The sequence below is a fragment of the Salvelinus alpinus genome, chromosome 18, assembly GCF_045679555.1.
Source record: "Salvelinus alpinus chromosome 18, SLU_Salpinus.1, whole genome shotgun sequence".
NCBI classification, from domain to species: domain Eukaryota; kingdom Metazoa; phylum Chordata; class Actinopteri; order Salmoniformes; family Salmonidae; genus Salvelinus; species Salvelinus alpinus.
In genome coordinates, this window is record NC_092103.1 from 48,814,990 (window position 1) to 48,834,222 (window position 19,233).

At 47.9% G+C, this 19,233-nt stretch overlaps 1 protein-coding gene across 3 annotated transcripts in view; it reads right to left on the reverse strand.

The window, feature by feature from the left end:
* Positions 1-19,233, reverse strand: part of LOC139544427 (protein Hook homolog 3-like) — a 94,104-nt gene that overhangs the window by 41,843 nt on the left and 33,028 nt on the right. For all 3 annotated transcript variants that reach the window (XR_011668870.1, XM_071351500.1, XM_071351499.1), the window contains 4 exons: positions 18,660-18,861; positions 18,396-18,506; positions 17,822-17,906; positions 15,369-15,438 (listed from right to left, as the gene is read on the reverse strand). Coding sequence is in view for 2 of the 3 variants with exons in the window: in XM_071351500.1 (XP_071207601.1) it covers positions 15,369-15,438; positions 17,822-17,906; positions 18,396-18,506; positions 18,660-18,861 (468 nt within the window). In the remaining variant the exon portion in view is untranslated. The remainder of the gene's footprint in view (positions 1-15,368; positions 15,439-17,821; positions 17,907-18,395; positions 18,507-18,659; positions 18,862-19,233) is intronic.

Here is a 19,233-nt window from a genome sequence, read left to right on the forward strand (position 1 = left end):
CGTCTAGTGAGGACATAACACGTCTAGTGAGGACATAACACGTCTAGTGAGGACATAACACGTCTAGTGAGGACATAACACGTCTAGTTGGGACATAACACGTCTAGTTGGGACATAACACGTCTAGTTGGGACATAACGCGTCTAGTGAGGACATAACACGTCTAGTGAGGACATAACACGTCTAGTTGGGACATAACACGTCTAGTTGGGACATAACACGTCTAGTGAGGACATAACACGTCTAGTGAGGACATAACACGTCTAGTTGGGACATAACACGTCTAGTTGGGACATAACACGTCTAGTTAGGACATAACGCGTCTAGTTAGGGCATAACGCGTCTAGTTAGGACATAACACGTCTAGTTAGGGCATAACGCATCTAGTTAGGGCATAACACGTCTAGTTAGGGCATAACGCGTCTAGTTAGGGCATAACACGTCTAGTGAGGACATAACACGTCTAGTGAGGACATAACACGTCTAGTTGGGACATAACACGTCTAGTTGGGACATAACACGTCTAGTGAGGACATAACACGTCTAGTGAGGACATAACACGTCTAGTGAGGACATAACACGTCTAGTGAGGACATAACACGTCTAGTGAGGACATAACACGTCTAGTTGGGACATAACACGTCTAGTTGGGACATAACGCGTCTAGTGAGGACATAACGCGTCTAGTGAGGACATAACGCGTCTAGTGAGGACATAACACGTCTAGTGAGGACATAACACGTCTAGTGAGGACATAACACGTCTAGTTGGGACATAACGCGTCTAGTGAGGACATAACACGTCTAGTGAGGACATAACGCGTCTAGTGAGGACATAACACGTCTAGTGAGGACATAACACGTCTAGTGAGGACATAACACGTCTAGTTGGGACATAACACGTCTAGTTGGGACATAACACGTCTAGTTAGGACATAACGCGTCTAGTTAGGACATAACGCGTCTAGTTGGGACATAGCACGTCTAGTTAGGGCATAGCACGTCTAGTTAGGGCATAACACGTCTCGTTAGGGCATAGCACGTCTAGTTAGGGCATAGCACGTCTAGTTAGGGCATAGCACGTCTAGTTAGGGCATAGCACGTCTCGTTAGGGCATAGCACGTCTCGTTAGGGCATAGCACGTCTCGTTAGGGCATACCACGTCTCGTTAGGGCATAACACGTCTCGTTAGGGCATACCACGTCTAGTTAGGACATACCACGTCTAGTTAGGACATACCGCGTCTAGTTAGGGCATAACGCGTCTAGTTAGGGCATAGCGCGTCTAGTTAGGGCATAGCACGTCTAGTTAGGGCATAGCACGTCTAGTTAGGGCATAGCACGTCTCGTTAGGGCATAACACGTCTCGTTAGGGCATAGCACGTCTAGTTAGGGCATAACGCGTCTAGTTAGGGCATAACACGTCTAGTTAGGGCATAACACGTCTAGTTAGGGCATAACGCGTCTAGTTAGGGCATAACGCGTCTAGTTAGGGCATAACGCGTCTAGTTAGGGCATAACGCGTCTAGTTAGGGCATAACGCGTCTAGTTAGGGCATAACGCGTCTCGTTAGGGCATAGCGCGTCTCGTTAGGGCATAGCACGTCTCGTTAGGGCATAGCACGTCTCGTTAGGGCATAGCACGTCTCGTTAGGGCATAGCACGTCTCGTTAGGGCATAGCACGTCTCGTTAGGGCATAGCACGTCTAGTTAGGGCATAGCACGTCTAGTTAGGGCATAGCACGTCTAGTTAGGGCATAGCACGTCTCGTTAGGGCATAACACGTCTCGTTAGGGCATAACACGTCTCGTTAGGGCATACCACGTCTAGTTAGGACATACCACGTCTAGTTAGGGCATAACGCGTCTAGTTAGGGCATAACGCGTCTAGTTAGGGCATAGCACGTCTAGTTAGGGCATAGCACGTCTAGTTAGGGCATAGCACGTCTAGTTAGGGCATAGCACGTCTAGTTAGGGCATAGCACGTCTAGTTAGGGCATAACGCGTCTAGTTAGGGCATAACGCGTCTAGTTAGGGCATAACGCGTCTAGTTAGGGCATAACGCGTCTAGTTAGGGCATAACGCGTCTAGTTAGGGCATAACGCGTCTAGTTAGGGCATAACGCGTCTAGTTGGGACATAACGCGTCTAGTTGGGACATAACGCGTCTAGTTGGGACATAACGCGTCTAGTTAGGACATAACACGTCTAGTGAGGACATAACACGTCTAGTGAGGACATAACACGTCTAGTTGGGACATAACACGTCTAGTGAGGACATAACACGTCTAGTGAGGACATAACACGTCTAGTGAGGACATAACACGTCTAGTGAGGACATAACACGTCTAGTTGGGACATAACGCGTCTAGTTGGGACATAACGCGTCTAGTGAGGACATAACGCGTCTAGTGAGGACATAACGCGTCTAGTGAGGACATAACACGTCTAGTGAGGACATAACACGTCTAGTGAGGACATAACACGTCTAGTTGGGACATAACACGTCTAGTGAGGACATAACACGTCTAGTGAGGACATAACACGTCTAGTGAGGACATAACACGTCTAGTGAGGACATAACACGTCTAGTTGGGACATAACGCGTCTAGTTGGGACATAACGCGTCTAGTGAGGACATAACGCGTCTAGTGAGGACATAACGCGTCTAGTGAGGACATAACACGTCTAGTGAGGACATAACACGTCTAGTGAGGACATAACACGTCTAGTTGGGACATAACACGTCTAGTTGGGACATAACGCGTCTAGTGAGGACATAACACGTCTAGTGAGGACATAACACGTCTAGTGAGGACATAACGCGTCTAGTTAGGGCATAGCGCGTCTAGTTAGGGCATAGCGCGTCTAGTTAGGGCATAGCACGTCTAGTTAGGGCATAGCACGTCTAGTTAGGGCATAGCACGTCTAGTTAGGGCATAACGCGTCTAGTTAGGGCATAACGCGTCTAGTTAGGGCATAACGCGTCTAGTTAGGGCATAACGCGTCTAGTTAGGACATACCACGTCTAGTTAGGACATACCGCGTCTAGTTAGGGCATAACGCGTCTAGTTAGGGCATAGCGCGTCTAGTTAGGGCATAGCACGTCTAGTTAGGGCATAGCACGTCTAGTTAGGGCATAGCACGTCTCGTTAGGGCATAACACGTCTCGTTAGGGCATAGCACGTCTAGTTAGGGCATAACGCGTCTAGTTAGGGCATAACACGTCTAGTTAGGGCATAACACGTCTAGTTAGGGCATAACGCGTCTAGTTAGGGCATAACGCGTCTAGTTAGGGCATAACGCGTCTAGTTAGGGCATAACGCGTCTAGTTAGGGCATAACGCGTCTAGTTAGGACATAACGCGTCTCGTTAGGGCATAGCACGTCTCGTTAGGGCATAGCACGTCTCGTTAGGGCATAGCACGTCTCGTTAGGGCATAGCACGTCTCGTTAGGGCATAGCACGTCTCGTTAGGGCATAGCACGTCTCGTTAGGGCATAGCACGTCTAGTTAGGGCATAGCACGTCTCGTTAGGGCATAGCACGTCTCGTTAGGGCATAGCACGTCTAGTTAGGGCATAGCACGTCTAGTTAGGGCATAGCACGTCTAGTTAGGGCATAGCACGTCTCGTTAGGGCATAACACGTCTCGTTAGGGCATAACACGTCTCGTTAGGGCATACCACGTCTAGTTAGGACATACCACGTCTAGTTAGGGCATAACACGTCTAGTTAGGGCATAACGCGTCTAGTTAGGGCATAGCACGTCTAGTTAGGGCATAGCACGTCTAGTTAGGGCATAGCACGTCTAGTTAGGGCATAGCACGTCTAGTTAGGGCATAGCACGTCTAGTTAGGGCATAGCACGTCTAGTTAGGGCATAGCACGTCTAGTTAGGGCATAACGCGTCTAGTTAGGGCATAACGCGTCTAGTTAGGGCATAACGCGTCTAGTTAGGGCATAACGCGTCTAGTTAGGGCATAACGCGTCTAGTTAGGGCATAACGCGTCTAGTTGGGACATAACGCGTCTAGTTGGGACATAACGCGTCTAGTTGGGACATAACGCGTCTAGTTAGGACATAACACGTCTAGTGAGGACATAACACGTCTAGTGAGGACATAACACGTCTAGTTGGGACATAACACGTCTAGTGAGGACATAACACGTCTAGTGAGGACATAACACGTCTAGTGAGGACATAACACGTCTAGTGAGGACATAACACGTCTAGTTGGGACATAACGCGTCTAGTTGGGACATAACGCGTCTAGTGAGGACATAACGCGTCTAGTGAGGACATAACGCGTCTAGTGAGGACATAACACGTCTAGTGAGGACATAACACGTCTAGTGAGGACATAACACGTCTAGTTGGGACATAACACGTCTAGTGAGGACATAACACGTCTAGTGAGGACATAACACGTCTAGTGAGGACATAACACGTCTAGTGAGGACATAACACGTCTAGTTGGGACATAACGCGTCTAGTTGGGACATAACGCGTCTAGTGAGGACATAACGCGTCTAGTGAGGACATAACGCGTCTAGTGAGGACATAACACGTCTAGTGAGGACATAACACGTCTAGTGAGGACATAACACGTCTAGTTGGGACATAACACGTCTAGTTGGGACATAACGCGTCTAGTGAGGACATAACACGTCTAGTGAGGACATAACACGTCTAGTGAGGACATAACACGTCTAGTGAGGACATAACACGTCTAGTGAGGACATAACACGTCTAGTGAGGACATAACGCGTCTAGTGAGGACATAACGCGTCTAGTGAAGACATAACGCGTCTAGTTGGGACATAACGCGTCTAGTTGGGACATAACGCGTCTAGTGAGGACATAACACGTCTAGTGAGGACATAACACGTCTAGTGAGGACATAACACGTCTAGTTGGGACATAACGCGTCTAGTGAGGACATAACACGTCTAGTGAGGACATAACACGTCTAGTTGGGACATAACACGTCTAGTTGGGACATAACACGTCTAGTGAGGACATAACACGTCTAGTGAGGACATAACACGTCTAGTGAGGACATAACACGTCTAGTTGGGACATAACACGTCTAGTTAGGGCATAGCACGTCTAGTTAGGGCATAACGCGTCTAGTTAGGGCATAACACGTCTAGTTAGGGCATAACACGTCTAGTTGGGACATAACGCGTCTAGTTAGGGCATAACACGTCTAGTTAGGGCATAACACGTCTAGTTAGGGCATAACGAGTCTAGTTAGGGCATAACGCGTCTAGTTAGGGCATAACGCGTCTAGTTAGGGCATAACGCGTCTAGTTAGGACATAACGCGTCTCGTTAGGGCATAGCACGTCTCGTTAGGGCATAGCACGTCTCGTTAGGGCATAGCACGTCTAGTTAGGGCATAGCACGTCTCGTTAGGGCATAACACGTCTCGTTAGGGCATACCACGTCTAGTTAGGGCATAACGCGTCTAGTTAGGGCATAACGCGTCTAGTTAGGGCATAACGCGTCTAGTTAGGGCATAACGCGTCTAGTTGGGACATAACGCGTCTAGTTAGGACATAACGCGTCTAGTGAGGACATAACACGTCTAGTGAGGACATAACACGTCTAGTGAGGACATAACACGTCTAGTTGGGACATAACACGTCTAGTGAGGACATAACACGTCTAGTGAGGACATAACACGTCTAGTGAGGACATAACACGTCTAGTGAGGACATAACACGTCTAGTGAGGACATAACACGTCTAGTTGGGACATAACACGTCTAGTTGGGACATAACACGTCTAGTTGGGACATAACACGTCTAGTGAGGACATAACACGTCTAGTTGGGACATAACACGTCTAGTTGGGACATAACACGTCTAGTTAGGACATAACGCGTCTAGTTAGGACATAACGCGTCTAGTTGGGACATAACGCGTCTAGTTGGGACATAACACGTCTAGTTAGGGCATAGCACGTCTAGTTAGGGCATAGCACGTCTCGTTAGGGCATAGCACGTCTAGTTAGGGCATAGCACGTCTAGTTAGGGCATAGCACGTCTCGTTAGGGCATAGCACGTCTCGTTAGGGCATAACACGTCTCGTTAGGGCATAACACGTCTCGTTAGGGCATAACACGTCTCGTTAGGGCATACCACGTCTAGTTAGGACATACCACGTCTAGTTAGGACATACCACGTCTAGTTAGGACATACCACGTCTAGTTAGGGCATAACGCGTCTAGTTAGGGCATAGCGCGTCTAGTTAGGGCATAGCGCGTCTAGTTAGGGCATAGCACGTCTAGTTAGGGCATAGCACGTCTAGTTAGGGCATAGCACGTCTCGTTAGGGCATAACACGTCTCGTTAGGGCATAGCACGTCTAGTTAGGGCATAACGCGTCTAGTTAGGGCATAACACGTCTAGTTAGGGCATAACACGTCTAGTTAGGGCATAACACGTCTAGTTAGGGCATAACGCGTCTAGTTAGGGCATAACGCGTCTAGTTAGGGCATAACGCGTCTCGTTAGGACATAACGCGTCTCGTTAGGGCATAGCGCGTCTCGTTAGGGCATAGCACGTCTCGTTAGGGCATAGCACGTCTAGTTAGGGCATAGCACGTCTAGTTAGGGCATAGCACGTCTCGTTAGGGCATAACACGTCTCGTTAGGGCATACCACGTCTAGTTAGGACATACCACGTCTAGTTAGGGCATAACACGTCTAGTTAGGGCATAACGCGTCTAGTTAGGGCATAGCACGTCTAGTTAGGGCATAGCACGTCTAGTTAGGGCATAGCACGTCTAGTTAGGGCATAACGCGTCTAGTTAGGGCATAACGCGTCTAGTTAGGGCATAACGCGTCTAGTTAGGGCATAACGCGTCTAGTTAGGGCATAACGCGTCTAGTTAGGGCATAACGCGTCTAGTTGGGACATAACGCGTCTAGTTAGGACATAACACGTCTAGTGAGGACATAACACGTCTAGTGAGGACATAACACGTCTAGTTGGGACATAACACGTCTAGTGAGGACATAACACGTCTAGTGAGGACATAACACGTCTAGTGAGGACATAACACGTCTAGTGAGGACATAACACGTCTAGTTGGGACATAACACGTCTAGTTGGGACATAACGCGTCTAGTGAGGACATAACGCGTCTAGTGAGGACATAACGCGTCTAGTGAGGACATAACACGTCTAGTGAGGACATAACACGTCTAGTGAGGACATAACACGTCTAGTGAGGACATAACACGTCTAGTTGGGACATAACACGTCTAGTTGGGACATAACGCGTCTAGTGAGGACATAACGCGTCTAGTGAGGACATAACACGTCTAGTGAGGACATAACACGTCTAGTGAGGACATAACACGTCTAGTGAGGACATAACGCGTCTAGTGAGGACATAACGCGTCTAGTGAGGACATAACGCGTCTAGTGAGGACATAACGCGTCTAGTGAGGACATAACGCGTCTAGTTGGGACATAACGCGTCTAGTTGGGACATAACGCGTCTAGTGAGGACATAACACGTCTAGTGAGGACATAACACGTCTAGTGAGGACATAACACGTCTAGTTGGGACATAACGCGTCTAGTGAGGACATAACACGTCTAGTGAGGACATAACACGTCTAGTGAGGACATAACACGTCTAGTTGGGACATAACACGTCTAGTTGGGACATAACACGTCTAGTGAGGACATAACACGTCTAGTGAGGACATAACACGTCTAGTGAGGACATAACACGTCTAGTTGGGACATAACACGTCTAGTTAGGGCATAGCACGTCTAGTTAGGGCATAACGCGTCTAGTTAGGGCATAACACGTCTAGTTAGGGCATAACGCGTCTAGTTAGGGCATAACGCGTCTAGTTAGGGCATAACGCGTCTAGTTAGGACATAACGCGTCTCGTTAGGGCATAGCACGTCTCGTTAGGGCATAGCACGTCTCGTTAGGGCATAGCACGTCTAGTTAGGGCATAGCACGTCTAGTTAGGGCATAGCACGTCTCGTTAGGGCATAACACGTCTCGTTAGGGCATACCACGTCTAGTTAGGACATACCACGTCTAGTTAGGGCATAACGCGTCTAGTTAGGGCATAACGCGTCTAGTTAGGGCATAGCGCGTCTAGTTAGGGCATAGCGCGTCTAGTTAGGGCATAGCACGTCTAGTTAGGGCATAGCACGTCTAGTTAGGGCATAGCACGTCTAGTTAGGGCATAACGCGTCTAGTTAGGGCATAACGCGTCTAGTTAGGGCATAACGCGTCTAGTTAGGGCATAACGCGTCTAGTTAGGGCATAACGCGTCTAGTTGGGACATAACGCGTCTAGTTAGGACATAACACGTCTAGTGAGGACATAACACGTCTAGTGAGGACATAACACGTCTAGTGAGGACATAACACGTCTAGTTGGGACATAACACGTCTAGTGAGGACATAACACGTCTAGTGAGGACATAACACGTCTAGTGAGGACATAACACGTCTAGTGAGGACATAACACGTCTAGTGGGACATAACACGTCTAGTTGGGACATAACACGTCTAGTTGGGACATAACGCGTCTAGTGAGGACATAACGCGTCTAGTGAGGACATAACGCGTCTAGTGAGGACATAACGCGTCTAGTGAGGACATAACACGTCTAGTGAGGACATAACACGTCTAGTTGGGACATAACGCGTCTAGTGAGGACATAACACGTCTAGTGAGGACATAACACGTCTAGTGAGGACATAACACGTCTAGTGAGGACATAACACGTCTAGTGAGGACATAACACGTCTAGTGAGGACATAACGCGTCTAGTGAGGACATAACGCGTCTAGTGAGGACATAACGCGTCTAGTGAGGACATAACGCGTCTAGTTGGGACATAACGCGTCTAGTTGGGACATAACGCGTCTAGTGAGGACATAACGCGTCTAGTGAGGACATAACGCGTCTAGTGAGGACATAACACGTCTAGTGAGGACATAACACGTCTAGTTGGGACATAACGCGTCTAGTGAGGACATAACACGTCTAGTGAGGACATAACACGTCTAGTGAGGACATAACACGTCTAGTTGGGACATAACACGTCTAGTTGGGACATAACACGTCTAGTGAGGACATAACACGTCTAGTGAGGACATAACACGTCTAGTGAGGACATAACACGTCTAGTTGGGACATAACACGTCTAGTTGGGACATAACACGTCTAGTTAGGGCATAGCACGTCTAGTTAGGGCATAACGCGTCTAGTTAGGGCATAACGCGTCTAGTTAGGACATAACGCGTCTAGTTAGGACATAACGCGTCTAGTTAGGACATAACGCGTCTAGTTAGGACATAACGCGTCTAGTTAGGACATAACGCGTCTAGTTAGGATATAACGCGTCTAGTTAGGATATAACGCGTCTAGTTAGGATATAACGCGTCTAGTTAGGATATAACGCGTCTAGTTAGGACATAACGCCTCTAGTTAGGACATAACGCCTCTAGTTAGGACATAACGCCTCTAGTTAGGACATAACGCCTCTAGTTAGGACATAACGCCTCTAGTTAGGACATAACGCCTCTAGTTAGGAAATAACGCGTCTAGTTAGGACATAACGCGTCTAGTTAGGACATAACGCGTCTAGTTAGGACATAACGCGTCTAGTTAGGACATAACACGTCTAGTGAGGACATAACACGTCTAGTTAGGGTATAACACGTCTAGTTAGGACATAACACGTCTAGGACATAACACGTCTAGTTAGGACATAACGCGTCTAGTTAGGACATAACGCGTCTAGGACATAACACGTCTAGGACATAACACGTCTAGTTAGGACATAACACGTCTAGTTAGGACATAACACGTCTAGTTAGGACATAACACGTCTAGTTAGGACATAACACGTCTAGTTAGGACATAACACGTCTAGTTAGGACATAACACGTCTAGTTAGGATAGTTAGAAACTCTAATTGGTCAACACGGACAAGTTCCTGCCTGGTTTAGATCTTATCTGTCGGAAAGATATCAGTTTGTCTCTGTGGATGGTTTGTCCTCTGTCAAATCAATTGTAAATTTCGGTGTTCCTCAAGGTTCTGTTTTAGGACCACTATTGTTTTCACTATATATTTTACATCTTGGTGATGTCATTCGGAAACACAATGTCAACATTCATTGTTGTGCAGATGAAACACAGCTGTATATTTTGATGAAACATGGTGAAGCCCCAAAATTGCCCTCCCTGGAAGCCTGTGTTTCAGACATAAGGAAGTGGACGGCAGCATATGTTTTACTTTTAAACTCAGACAAAACAGAGATGATAATTCTAGGTCCCAAGAAACAAAGAGATCTGCTGTTTGATCTGACAGTTAATCTTGACGGTTGTACAGTCGACTCAAATAAAACTGCCCTCTGTGTTACTCTGGACCATGATCTCTCTTTTGACAAACATTTACTAAATATTTGAAGAGCAGCCTTTCCCCTCATCTTCATAACATTGTGAAAATCAGAACCTTTTAGTCTAGAAATGATGCCAAAAAGCTAATCCATGCTTTTGTCACTTCTAGATTAGACTACTGCAATGCTTTACTCTCCGGCTACCCGGATAAAGCACTAAATAAACTTCAGTTAGTGCTAAATACGGCTGCTAGAATCCTGACTAGAACCAAGAAATGTGATCATATTACTCCAGTGCTAGCTTCCCTACACTGGCTTCCTGTTAAGACTAGGGCTGATTTCAAGGTTTTACTGCTAACCTACAAAGCATTGCATGGACTTGCTTCTACCGATCTCTCCGATTTGGTCCTGCCGTACATACCTACACGTACGCTACGGTCACAAGACGCAGGCCTCCTTACTGTCCCTAGAATTTCTAAGCAAACAGATGGAGGCAGGGCTCTAAGGTACTGATAGTTGGTATTCAGCAGTCATAAAGTATGCCTTATTTACTTTGAAGAACTACTAAAATAGTGATTTTTGTCAGACAGCAGCTCTATAGAGATGAGATGATGACTAGGAATTAAACAATAAAGTCATCAAATTAAACTAATGTAATATATTATATATTATATATATAACTAATGTAATATATTATACACTGCTCAAAAAAATAAAGGGAACACTTAATAAACAACACAATGTAACTACAAGTCAATCACACTTCTGTGAAATCAAACTGTCCACTTAGGAAGCAACACTGATTGACAATACATTTCACATGCTGTTGTGCAAATGGAATAGATAAAAGGTGGAAATTAAAAGGCAATTAGCAAGACACCCCCAATAAAGGAGTGGTTTTGCAGGTGGTGACCACAGACCACTTCTCAGTTCCTATGCTTCCTGGCTGATGTTTTGGTCACTTTTGAATGCTGGCGGTGCTTTCACTCTAGTGGTAGCATGAGACGGAGTCTACAACCCACACAAGTGGCTCAGGTAGTGCAGCTCATCCAGGATGGCACATCAATGCGAGCTGTGGCAAGAAGGTTTGCTGTGTCTGTCAGCGTAGTGTCCAGAGCATGGAGGCGCTACCAGGAGACAGGCCAGTACATCAGGAGACGTGGAGGAGGCCGTAGGAGGGCAACAACCCAGCAGCAGGACCGCTACCTCCGCCTTTGTGCAAGGAGGAGCACTGCCAGAGCCCTGCAAAATTACCTCCAGCAGGCCACAAATGTGCATGTGTCTGCTCAAACGGTCAGAAACAGACTCCATGAGGGTGGTATGAGGGCCCGACGTCCACAGGTGGGGGTTGTGCTTACAGCCCAACACCGTGCAGGAAGTTTGGCATTTGCCAGAGAACACCAAGATTGGCAAATTCGCCACTGGCGCCCTGTGCTCTTCACAGATGAAAGCAGGTTCACACTGAGCACATGAGCACATGTGACAGACGTGACAGAGTCTGGAGACGCCGTGGAGAACGTTCTGCTGCCTGCAACATCCTCCAGCATGACCGGTTTGGCGGTGGGTCAGTCATGGTGTGGGGTGGCATTTCTTTGGGGGGCCGCACAGCCCTCCATGTGCTCGCCAGAGGTAGCCTGACTGCCATTAGGTACCGAGATGAGATCCTCAGACCCCTTGTGAGACCATATGCTGGTGCGGTTGGCCCTGGGTTCCTCCTAATGCAAGACAATGCTAGACCTCATGTGGCTGGAGTGTGTCAGCAGTTCCTGCAAGAGGAAGGCATTGATGCTATGGACTGGCCCGCCCGTTCCCCAGACCTGAATCCAATTGAGCACATCTGGGACATCATGTCTCGCTCCATCCACCAACGCCACGTTGCACCACAGACTGTCCAGGAGTTGGCGGATGCTTTAGTCCAGGTCTGGGAGGAGATCCCTCAGGAGACCATCCGCCACCTCATCAGGAGCATGCCCAGGCGTTGTAGGGAGGTCATACAGGCACGTGGAGGCCACACACACTACTGAGCCTCATTTTGACTTGTTCTAAGGACATTACATCAAAGTTGGATCAGCCTGTAGTGTGGTTTTCCACTTTAATTTTGAGTGTGACTCCAAATCCAGACCTCCATGGGTTGATAAATTTGATTTCCATTGATCATTTTTGTGTGATTTTGTTGTCAGCACATTCAACTATGTAAAGAAAAAAGTATTTAATAAGAATATTTCATTCATTCAGATCTAGGATGTGTTATTTTAGTGTTCCCTTTATTTTTTTGAGCAGTGTATATATATATATATATATATATATATAACTAATGTAATATATTATATATAACTAATGCAATATATTATTTATATATATAACTAATGTAATATATTATATATATAACGAATGTAATATATATATAACTAATGTAATATATTATATATATATAACAAATGTAATAAACACAACAACTGAAATATTTTATCAAAGTAAAGTAATGTGAATAACTGATGGTTATTCATCAGTCTATAGTACATTACCCTGCCAGGCCACTCATCAGTCTATAGTACATTACCCTGCAGGCCACTCATCAGTCTACAGTACATTACCCTGCCAGGCCACTCATCAGTCTATAGTACATTACCCTGCCAGGCCACTCATCAGTCTACAGTACATTACCCTGCCAAGCTACTCATCAGTCTACAGTACATTACCCTGCCAGGCCACTCATCAGTCTATAGTACATTACCCTGCCAGGCCACTCATCAGTCTATATATAGTACATTACCCTGCCAGGCCACTCATCAGTCTATAGTACATTACCCTGCCAGGCCACTCATCAGTCTATAGTACATTACCCTGCCAGGCCACTCATCAGTCTATAGTACATTACCCTGCCAAGCTACTCATCAGTCTACAGTACATTACCCTGCCAGGCCACTCATCAGTCTATAGTACATTACCCTGCCAGGCCACTCATCAGTCTATATATAGAACATTACCCTGCCAGGCCACTCATCAGTCTATAGTACATTACCCAGCCAGGCCACTCATCAGTCTATATATAGTACATTACCCTGCCAGGCCACTCATCAGTCTATAGTACATTACCCTGCCAGGCCACTCATCAGTCTATAGTACATTACCCTGCCAGGCCACTCATCAGTCTACAGTACATTACCCTGCCAGGCCACTCATCAGTCTATATATAGAACATTACCCTGCCAGGCCATTCATCAGTCTAATTATAGTACATTACCCTGCCAGGCCATTCATCAGTCTATATATAGTACATTACCCTGCCAGGCCATTCATCAGTCTATAGTACATTACCCTGCCAGGCCACTCATCGGTCTATAGTACATTACCCTGCCAGGCCACTCATCAGTCTATATATAGAACATTACCCTGCCAGGCCATTCATCAGTCTATAGTACATTACCCAGCCAGGCCACTCATCAGTCTATAGTACATTACCCTGCCAGGCCACTCATCAGTCTATATATAGAACATTACCCTGCCAGGCCATTCATCAGTCTATAGTACATTACCCAGCCAGGCCACTCATCAGTCTATAGTACATTACCCTGCCAGGCCACTCATCAGTCTATAGTACATTACCCTGCCAGGCCACTCATCAGTCTACAGTACATTACCCTGCCAGGCCACTCCTCAGTCTACAGTACATTACCCTGCCAGGCCACTCATCAGTCTATATATAGAACATTACCCTGCCAGGCCATTCATCAGTCTATAGTACATTACCCAGCCAGGCCACTCATCAGTCGACAGTACATTACCCTGCCAGGCCACTCATCAGTCTATAGTACATTACCCTGCCAGGCCACTCATCAGTCTACAGTACATTACCCTGCCAGGCCACTCCTCAGTCTACAGTACATTACCCTGCCAGGCCACTCATCAGTCTATATATAGAACATTACCCTGCCAGGCCATTCATCAGTCTATAGTACATTACCCAGCCAGGCCACTCATCAGTCTTCTACAGAGCACAAATAAAAGGCCTTGAAGGTACACAAGTGACTAAATGATTCCAGCTGCACCAGAAACCAATCAAGTGTTCACTTAAACTTCTTGATCAATTCTTTGTGATATTCATGAATTGTACACTCATGATACAAAACTACGTGGACACCCCTTCAAATGAGTAAATTCGGCTATTTCAGCCGCACCTGTTGCTGACAGCTGTATAAAATCGAGCACACCGACATGCAATCTCCATAGACAAACATAATGGCCTTACTGAAGAGCTCAGTGACTTTCAACGTGGCACCATCATAGGATGCCACCTTTCCAACAAGTCAGTAAGTCAAATCTCTGCCCTGCTAGAGTTTCCCCGGTCAACGGTAAGTGCTGTTATTGTGAAACGTCTAGGAAGTCCCCCACAGTAATGTGTCCAACATCTAGTGGAAATCCTTCTCAGAAGAGAGGAGGCTGTTATAGCCAGCAAAGGGGAGGGCACCAACTCCATATTAACGTGCATGATTTTGGAATGAGATGTTGGACGAGCAGGTGTCCACATACTTTTGATCATGTAGTGTATCTGGCTGTGTCGAGCAGAGCGGAGAACGTAAAACCCGACCAGAGGGGAAACGGCCAGAGGGGAAACGGCCAGAGGGGAAACGGCCAGAGAAGAAGAGAACGGTCTAATTGGTTTAGCGTATTTCTTTGAAGTGGTCACAAAGTTAACGAGCCTCGAGAAGGATTTATAAACATATGGGTATCTAACGGAAACGGATACAGAGTACTAATCTTTGAAATGTTTCGGAAGTATGACAACAGATAACACATCAGCGTGAGGACTGGGGGGGAGGGGGGGGTAGTTAAACACAATAGAAAAATGCTAGATTTCAACATTCCTCGAAGTACAAAAGAGCCTGTTGGATGAAGGTAAACATTGTGTGAGCTGCATTATGGGTGAATGTAATATGCAGGATTTAGTCTGGGGGCTGTGGAATGTCTGGGGACTCAACAAATCATACCGGATCTCTGGGGTGACGATCTCTGCAGCCAGCGAATCAGAGCCCTTGTTACTGTCGAGTGGAACCATGCCTGGAGAAACACAAAGACGTCATGTTAGACACAAGCACTTACTTAGACTAGAGGCCCTGTAGGAACATGAACAAGAACTAACTACGCCAAAAACGTCACTGCTACGAGTAGCAACAGCCCTACGAGTAGCAACAGCCCCTACGAGTAGCAACAGCCCCTACGAGTAGCAACAGCCCCTACGAGTAGCAACAGCCCCTACGAGTAGCAACAGCCCCTACGAGTAGCAACAGCCCCTACGAGAAGAAACAGCCCCTACGAGTAGCAACAGCCCCTACGAGTAGCAACAGCCCCACGAGTAGCAACAGCCCCTTGAGAAGCAACAGCCCTACGAGTAGCAACAGCCCCACGAGTAGCAACAGCCCCACGAGTAGCAACAGCCCTACGAGTAGCAACAGCCCCACGGGTAGCAACAGCCCTACGAGTAGCAACAGCCCTACGAGTAGCAACAGCCCTACGAGTAGCAACAGCCCCCACGAGTAGCAACAGCCCCACGAGTAGCAACAGCCCTACGAGTAGCAACAGCCCCCACGAGTAGCAACAGCCCCACGAGTACCAACAGCCCCTACGAGTAGCAACAGCCCTACGAGTAGCAACAGCCCCCACGAGTAGCAACAGCCCCACGAGTAGCAACAGCCCTACGAGTAGCAACAGCCCCACGGGTAGCAACAGCCCTACGAGTAGCAACAGCCCTACGAGTAGCAACAGCCCTACGAGTAGCAACAGCCCTACGAGTAGCAACAGCCCTACGAGTAGCAACATCCCCACGAGTAACAACAGCCCTACGAGCAGAAACAGCCCCACGAGTAGCAACAGCCCCTACGAGCAGAAACAGCCCTACGAGTAGCAACAGCCCTACGAGCAGCAACAGCCCTACGAGCAGCAACAGCCCTACGAGTAGCAACAGCCCTACGAGTAGCAACAGCCCCTACGAGTAGCAACAGCCCTACGAGTAGCAACAGCCCTACGAGCAGCAACAGCCCCTACGAGAAGCAACAGCCCTACGAGTAGCAACAGCCCTACGAGTAGCAACAGCCCTACGAGTAGCAACAGCCCCACGAGTAGCAACAGCCCTACGAGAAGCAACAGCCCCTACGAGTAGCAACAGCCCCTACGAGTAGCAACAGCCCCTACGAGTAGCAACAGCCCTACGAGTAGCAACAGCCCCTACGAGTAGCAACAGCCCCTACGAGAAGCAACAGCCCCACGAGTAGCAACAGCCCTACGAGTAGCAACAGCCCCTACGAGTAGCAACAGCCCTACGAGTAGCAACAGCCCTACGAGTAGCAACAGCCCTACGAGTAGCAACAGCCCTACGAGTAGCAACAGCCCTACGAGTAGCAACAGCCCCTACGAGTAGCAACAGCCCTACGAGTAGCAACAGCCCCTACGAGTAGCAACAGCCCCTACGAGTAGCAACAGCCCTACGAGCAGCAACAGCCCTACGAGTAGCAACAGCCCCTACGAGTAGCAACAGCCCTACGAGTAGCAACAGCCCTACGAGTAGCAACAGCCCTACGAGTAGCAACAGCCCTACGAGTAGCAACAGCCCTACGAGTAGCAACAGCCCCTACGAGTAGCAACAGCCCCTACGAGTAGCAACAGCCCTACGAGCAGCAACAGCCCTACGAGTAGCAACAGCCCCTACGAGTAGCAACAGCCCTACGAGTAGCAACAGCCCCTACGAGTAGCAACAGCCCCTACGAGTAGCAACAGCCCTACGAGCAGCAACAGCCCTACGAGTAGCAACAGCCCCTACGAGTAGCAACAGCCCTACGAGCAGCAACAGCCCTACGAGTAGCAACAGCCCTACGAGCAGCAACAGCCCCTACGAGTAGCAACAGCCCCTACGAGTAGCAACAGCCCTACGAGCAGCAACAGCCCCTACGAGCAGCAACAGCCCTACGAGTAGCAACAGCCCCTACGAGTAGCAACAGCCCCTACGAGTAGCAACAGCCCTACGAGCAGCAACAGCCCTACGAGTAGCAACAGCCCCTACGAGTAGCAACAGCCCTACGAGTAGCAACAGCCCTACGAGTAGCAACAGCCCTACGAGTAGCAACAGCCCTACGAGTAGCAACAGCCCCTACGAGTAGCAACAGCCCCTACGAGTAGCAACAGCCCTACGAGCAGCAACAGCCCTACGAGTAGCAACAGCCCCTACGAGTAGCAACAGCCCTACGAGTAGCAACAGCCCTACGAGTAGCAACAGCCCCTACGAGTAGCAACAGCCCTACGAGCAGCAACAGCCCTACGAGTAGCAACAGCCCTAACCTGTTACCATGCTTCAGTAACATATTGTAGCAGGTCTTTTCTGACAACAGGGGAGACACTTGAGGGATAAACAGATCAAGGATGGGAGAGCAGAGGTGTCTGTGACTGTTACCTGTCGACAGTTGTCCTTCCTGAGCCTCAACAAAACGCAGCTCCTCAATGGTCTCCTTTAGGGAGTCTCTCTCTGACCTCATACGCTGGAGGGGGTAGACAAGGAGAGAAGAGAGAGAGAGAGATGGGAGAGAGAAAGAGAGGAGAGAGAAAGAGAGGGGAGAGAGAGGGGAGAGGGGAGTGAGAAAGAGAGGGGAGAGAGAGAGAGAGAGAGAGAGAGAGAGAGAGAGACAGAGAGAGGGATCTGTTGTGACGGATTGCTTCCTGTTTATGCTCTACTTCCGTTATCACAGATGACTGGTTGACAATGGAAAGTGAAAGTTGACCTGTTGTTCTGTAAACTATAGCAGTACTGTAGTACTGTACTGTAAACTATAGCAGTACAGTACTGTAAACTATAGCAGTACTGTAGTACAGTACTGTAAACTATAGCAGTACAGTACTGTAAACTATAGTAGTACTGTAGTACAGTACTGTAAACTATAGCAGTACAGTACTGTAAACTATAGTAGTACTGTAGTACAGTACTGTAAACTATAGTACTGTAAAGTGAAATGAACCATTGTAACACCTACCTCCTTTTCTTTCTGGAGAGAGTCCACCTTCTCCTTGAGTCTCTTGTATTCAAACTCCATCTTGTCTGTCTTTTTAGACTCCTCAGACAGCCTGTTCTGCAGCTCTACCACCTGGGGACAACGAGGACAGTCTGTTAAACTGTCTCTCTGTGTGTGTTTTGTCGTGGTGTGTGTAGTGGTGTTCAGTCTCTATCCATACCTGTCTCTTGTAGGACTCCAGCTGTCCTCTCATGGTGTGTATCGGTGTTCAGTCTCTATCCATACCTGTCTCTTGTAGGACTCCAGCTGTCCTCTCGTGGTGTTGGCCTTGCGTACTTCCTCCTCCAGACTGACAGTGTTCTGCATGTAGATGGTGTTCTTCTCCTCCAACAGCTTCACCTGTCTCCTCAGATCTCCCAGGTCCTCCAGCTTCTTCTTATACGACTCCACCATGACCTCCAGCTTGGACACCTTGTCTGACGAGTGTCTGTGGGACACGTACACAAGCTTAGGGTAGTGTCTCTACAAAACGTGTCATCAGTGGGCTGCCAACTATGTCGACGGCAGGCCACTAGTGAACCACGACATGCTACCTGGGTTAACTCTTGAGTGTTACCATGGTTGGGGTCAATTCCAAATGAAAACTGAAATTACAAATTGGATTGACCCCAACCATGAAAAACAGAGACACAGTTGTGTGAGTACGTCCATCAAGTCCCTTCAGTGACTGGGCCTCGTCAGTCAGGGTGTAGGGGTTAGGGTGTAGGGGTTAGGGTGTAGGGGGGTTAGGGTGTAGAGTGGTTAGGGTGTAGGGGTTAGGGTTTAGTGGTTAGGGTGTAGGGGTTAGGGTGTAGGGGGG